This window comes from Chelon labrosus, assembly GCF_963514085.1.
Source record: "Chelon labrosus genome assembly, chromosome: 18".
Lineage (NCBI taxonomy): Eukaryota > Metazoa > Chordata > Actinopteri > Mugiliformes > Mugilidae > Chelon > Chelon labrosus.
In genome coordinates, this window is record NC_140351.1 from 5,083,742 (window position 1) to 5,089,742 (window position 6,001).

At 40.2% G+C, this 6,001-nt stretch overlaps 1 protein-coding gene across 1 annotated transcript in view; it reads right to left on the bottom strand.

Moving 5' to 3' along the window:
- Positions 1-4,716, bottom strand: part of LOC311503160 (ras-related protein Rab-18) — a 9,881-nt gene extending 5,165 nt beyond the window's left edge. Inside the window, exons 1-2 of the mRNA XM_084565711.1 lie at positions 4,517-4,716; positions 2,545-2,600 (exon numbers count right to left, since the gene is read on the bottom strand). Of these exons, the coding sequence (XP_084421837.1) occupies positions 2,545-2,600; positions 4,517-4,584 (124 nt within the window). The 5' untranslated portion in view covers positions 4,585-4,716. The remainder of the gene's footprint in view (positions 1-2,544; positions 2,601-4,516) is intronic.
- Between the last annotated feature and the right edge of the window lie 1,285 nt (positions 4,717-6,001).

The following is a 6,001-nucleotide window of genomic DNA, read 5'->3' on the forward strand; positions in this document are numbered from 1 at the left end:
ATACAGGTCTGTTTTTTTTTTTTTTTTTTAAAAAACACCTGTGAAACGGCTTAGAAAGCAATGATTCACCTCTAAAAAAAAAATCCCCGCCAGGTCCCAGAGCAACAGGCATTTACATGAAAATAACAATGCCGCCCCTCATCCCCTCAACAAGTAAATCTCCTCTATTGCCTTTGTGCTGTGTCTGAGTGTGCAGAGCGTGCAGTGTCTGGACGACATGTCGGGCCTGAGATTTTAGCATCCACTGACAGATTTACCCTGGAAATTTAGACTAGTGATGGGCTTGTTTTTACATCTGCGGCTGGGCAGGGGGAATTTAGTCCAGAGCCAAAACTGAGCAGAGACAGAGGATGAGTGAGGGGACACGAAGACGGGCCGAGGATACCATCTTTTCACATAGTCAATCACGACTTGCTCGTCCTCCAGTCCTGCAGGGTGGCTCAGATGCTGCCGCCAGATGCACGGAGAGACGAGCGCACATCAAACATTTCGCTGGTCCGGGACCAGTCTGTCCCGCTCTAATTCGCTACAAATTCAGACAGTCCTTTTCCCCAGGAACAAACAGTTAAGAGTCTGTTTGTAATAATATCACAATCCAACAAGATGCCTCCACAGCTGGAAGTCAAGGCTGGACTGATCTCAAGAGTTTCAGTCAGCAAGAGAAATGATTAATCAAGACAACAGAGTATTGTCTTTCTTTCTTTTTTTTTTTTTTTTTAACAACGATGGTTTCAAGACGTAAGAAGGTACTAAAGTTATCAACTAAACTTTCTGACTATTTGATGCCTTTTGGACAATATTCTTATAGCACTAATGTGCTCCGAGGCAGCTGATGTCAGTGGGTGAAATACGACCTCAGATGAACTGCTTCAAGTGATGAAGATGAAAATACTTCAAGACTGAATGGTACCAGATTAAAACTTAAGTCAAAGAAGAAGAGCTGACTCCAAAAGAGACATCTGTTTGGCAGGGAGTCCCCGGCTGGCAGAGTGAAACAGTAGCGATCCGTCAAAGCCTTGACCTTGACAAAACAATGTGTTTTCACTGTTTCACCGACCTTCTCTTGGAATCTGTGCTTTTTGCTTCAACAAAGACAGAAGTGTGAGCTGAGGTGCTCTCGCAAAAAAAAAAAAAAAAAAAAAAAATCACATAAGTCAAGGTAGGAATAATATAAACATGTTCTACATCCAAATTCTTCAGTAACATTATAAATCTTGAGCTAACGAATGCTTTTCATTAACGCGCGGCCACGAAGCCACAGTAGTCACGGCCTCGGCACTACCTGAAAATGATTTATATATTACAGATAGCATCTGCAGAAACGCAAACGTACTACTACTAATCAGGACTGTTGTGTTTTTTTTTCGCACTCCTAATTAAGTTCACAATAAATCATAAAGCGCTGTGCGTGAGGATGACTTTCGATCTCCTAGGAGAACCTCCTGAAAGACTGAATTTCAGTGCACTGGCCTCAGCTGGACTCTGATTGCACTATAAATAAAGTTTGCCTTTTAAATTATACTAAAATCTATTTGTAGTAAATACTGAGCCACTTCTGGACTTAGACCAGATGATAGCAGCAGCCTCAGGAGCAGGGCGTGGAAACTACAGACGAGACAGGAGGGTGAAGGAGAGTCCGCTTTAATGATGTGGAAGCTACTCCCTTTATAGCTCTAAAAACACTCCAAGACAACTTATTGGACAGCACAAATGCTGACTTCTGACAGCCCTAATGATCTCTCCCACACCTCTGATGGTTAGTGTGAACCCCATAATCAACACCTACAACCTTTGCTGACGTTTTTAATCAAAACTGAGCATGATAATCGACGTAAAAGTAGAATTTATAACTAGAATTTAATATTAATAGCCTCAAATGTAATAAAAACAAAACGGGGGGTACTGAAATTACTTTATACAAGTTTATTCCTGCCTGGGCTTGGATGACCGAACATGTTTCGTATGCTTCCTTCAACACCACCGCAAATTCCAGATTGATGTTTCTATTAGGGTGACCGTCTGCTAACATTACAGCTACAGTGAGAGACTTTTAAATAACAATCTGTCACATTCAAGCCAAACTAGGTCACACAGTGAGTTTTAAACTGGTTTTTCTGTGGAGACATTCTTGCGCTGGTGGCGGTGTGTTTTTACAAGAACCAGCCCTGATTGTTTGCCAGAAAACCAAACTTGGGAGCAACAGAGTTATATCCTGTGGCACATGAAAAAGCAACTTGGCATTCAGATGAAGGATAACAGTCTAAAAAGGAAAGCAATCAGCGGTGAGGGCAAACACAAATTACCAGTGGTGTGGCTTTTAGTTGTTGGAAAGCTCTGAAAAAAAAAACAAAAAAAACAAAACAGAGGAGACTGAAGGGAAAGTCATCGACACGCTGACACCGTTTGTGTAATTGCTCTCAGCGCCAGAGGGGGGAGACACGAGTAGCACACTACATCTTTTGTTTGTGGCTTGTTTTGACCCGAGTGACCGATTCACAAAACCCCCAGTTTTTATTTCACTCTGTCATTCTCTGCGTTACTCACCTATTGTTGCCGTTTGTTCAGGGTCAAATGTGTCATCTGTGAATCTTAACAGGAGGCTGTAGACAGGAGGAAGGAAATAAGAAGATTAGGCCTCATCATGAATCACTCCCAAACATTCATTTGTTTTTGTTTTTTTTGAGAAACGCTGTTCCACAAAGTGGGCGCAATCTCTTGGTTTGAGGTCAGGTTTCCAGTCGCAAGGTTCACATAACTTGTTCAGCGGCACCAGATTCCCGAACCTCTATCTTTTTTTTTTTTCTGTTGATTGCTTTGTTCTTCTGCGCCACACGTACAAGCTCCAGATGATATCACCACCAGGCTGTCGTAGAGAGAGGACAGGGTTCGTTTCTTAACTATGACTAATCGAGTACAAAGGCCTTCATCACAGCGCTGATGATGGAAGGGGGTGGGCAACTCCCTGCTTTCCTTTGATCAAAACATAACTCTCTTATTTTGGGTCTATCGGGAGGGATTTTAATGCTGGAGACAGCCAAGCTCGAAATGTATTTTCTCTGTAGGAAATTTGCTAAGGTAGCTGGAAATTAGTGTATTCGCTTGCCAAGCAGACATCTCCCTGATGATCTGAGGGCCTCCGCAGATTGCAGGGAAACAAATAACAAGATGTCTGTATGCTATTCAGACATTAGTCTAATCCTCGTAGCTTCTGGCTAAAAATTATAACATTAAAAAGCTACTTATAGTTGGAATTTGCTTATCGTTTTAAGCAAAAGACAATTTAATAGTGATAATAATACAAAATTGCTTTGTGGAAGCAATACCCCCGGCCTGAAGGATGCACCAGAAGCACTGGCCGCATATTCTTCTATTGTCTGGAAATATAAACAAGTGTAGGTCAATGTGACACCGCATTAAACCAACATTACTGCAGAAAAATGTGAATTCAGTTAAAGCACGCACACACATGCTGCAGATCATAAACTGGAGCAACAATTTCCACGAATGCCGGAGACATTACCGCCGACAATCCCACGTGTAAGGAACATTAATCAAGGCAACATCCAATCCCTCGTTGTCAAAGTTTTGTAAAATGCTCTTCAGTTATTTTAAGAAACCGGAGGTTCGGTCATCAGCCCTCACGGAAAGACGATTTGTATTTTTCACTTACAACAAAAGCTCTGGGCAGCTCATTATCTATGTACCGTGCTACGGCTCTGGAAGGCAAGGCTGCACTGGATGCCACAGTTTGCAATGTGATGGTTGATGGCCCAGGCCGGCTATCAGGATTCTTTCACGCAGTCTGAACCGCAGCTATGAAGCCCACGCTGTCGTTTTGGCTGAGCGGTGCTCGCTATAAATCTGCACAGTGACGTTGGTAATAACAACATTAAACTTGGAATATTAGGCTGATTTGTGGCTGTTAACTAGAGCCCCAATTACCACCATAATCAGAGCAATTGTATGATTTATGGCCCTTAGAAGTTCTTCAAGAGAGGACACGCTCACTTGACCACAGTCCCTTTAATTACAACATGTACTTGTTAAAAAATGATGGAGAGGCTGTGAAAACTTCCGTGTTTTGACATCAAATTGTGTTACAACAAAACCACATATGCGTTTGAGTTTGCTAGCACAGAGCTAGCTTACATATATAAGTCTCCTGGAAGTAGAAGAAACAGGGCAGAAAGCTGATCTCTATTGCAACATCTTCCAACAACAGCATGTCATACGTGACCAAGTATGAGGTCACACACACACAGCTGCAGTTAGCTAGCTAGCTAATGTTAGCTAAACAGCAGTCACAGCACATACCATATTATTATTTATTCTCAGCAGACAGTTTAGCCTGTTTTATAAAAGACACGCCAACCACTACTCACTCGTCTATTGTTCTGAAACACAACATTATCTTCTCCTCCTCCATTTATCTGCTTCGCCTCTTAAGCTAACGCTACCTAGCTAACGTTAGCACCGAGCCACGACATCAATTCCTTGGGAGAAAACTCGAGCTTACCTCGACTTCCCAACACCACTCTCCCCTATTATCAATATTTTCAGCGTCGTTAGTATGTCTTCTTCCATTTTTCCTTCACGGCGAAGGGTGTTACTCTCGACAAGCGGCTACAACAACGTTTGAAAGGGACGTTGAGCAACTTGCGATGCTTGTTTACAGCTTGGAGCAGAGATAGTTTGACAACGCTGAGTGGTGAGACGTCTCACTCCAACCGTATCCGGTATGACTTGTTGGAACTTCCGGTTTAGATAAGTTGTACAATTACGTAACAAAATCGCAGCGTTGTAACGTCTGGAACTCATTTGAATTTTCTCTAGTTAATAGTATTGGCACCAATTCTTTTAACTTTTTTTTATTTTTTTAATAACATATTTCTATTAATATTAATTCTTTAATTAATTAATTAAGAATTACGAAAACCTTTATTTGTCCCGCAATGAGGAAATTGCAGTTTACAACAGTATACAAAAGGGCAGAAAAAAACATCAAGAGTAAAAAGTATATAAAAGTGTGCTAAATAATAAAATAAAATAGAATAAAAAATAAATCAATATTAAATTAAAATTTATTTAATATGCTGTTTTCAAAGAAATATTTTAGTTAAGACATGCAATTGAGTCCTTGGTTTCTGACACAGTTGCCATAAGTAGTATCAACGATCATAAAATATTTATTACTTGCCTGACAAACCCTCCTACATCTGTAGCCCCTGAACTTCCATCCAGTAAATTATGAAATGGATTTGCCAATTTCTTTCCAAAATTCTGAAAATTGAACCAGCATGGCATCAAAATCAACTTTAAATCTTGTGTTTAACCAAATCCTGGAATCTAAATGGATCACAAACAAAATAATAATACTATAAATATACATGCATTTGACATTTCAAATGAAAAATTGCCAAAAAAGATTTCTTAATCTTAGCATAACTTTTTTTTTTTATATTTTCTAGTTAAACTACAAGTCTTATCTACTTAAACACAAACATAAAATCCCAGTTCTGCATTTAACTCGTAGACAGACTGGAAAACAGGTCTGAATCCTGTTTGAAATTCAAAGACTAATTCATTTTGACCATTAATTTTAACTCTTTGTGTACCTAAAGGTTACGTGGAGTTCCCCAAGGCTCCATTCTTGGGCCTCATGTTTTGCTTTAAATCCAGATCTCTAACTCTGACTCGGATTATGAGCCCAGTTACAGAGGCAGGAGAGATTTAAATGATGATATCATCATGCGAGTATGGTCCTACACAAGCACAAAAGTCGTGTATGGAACAAATCAGTGACGGGATGTCCCAAACTCTTCTCCAGTTAAACAAACAAAAGGGAAATGTTTGATTTTGGACACCTGGCGAAAACTAGCTACTGAAAACATGTCTTTACACGTCATTGTAAAAAGTCTGAAAGTCTGAAAGCTTATTCTTGCTCCACCTCATCAAAAAAATGGAGCAGATAAAGTTTGCCTCATTGCAACACAGAGAAAAA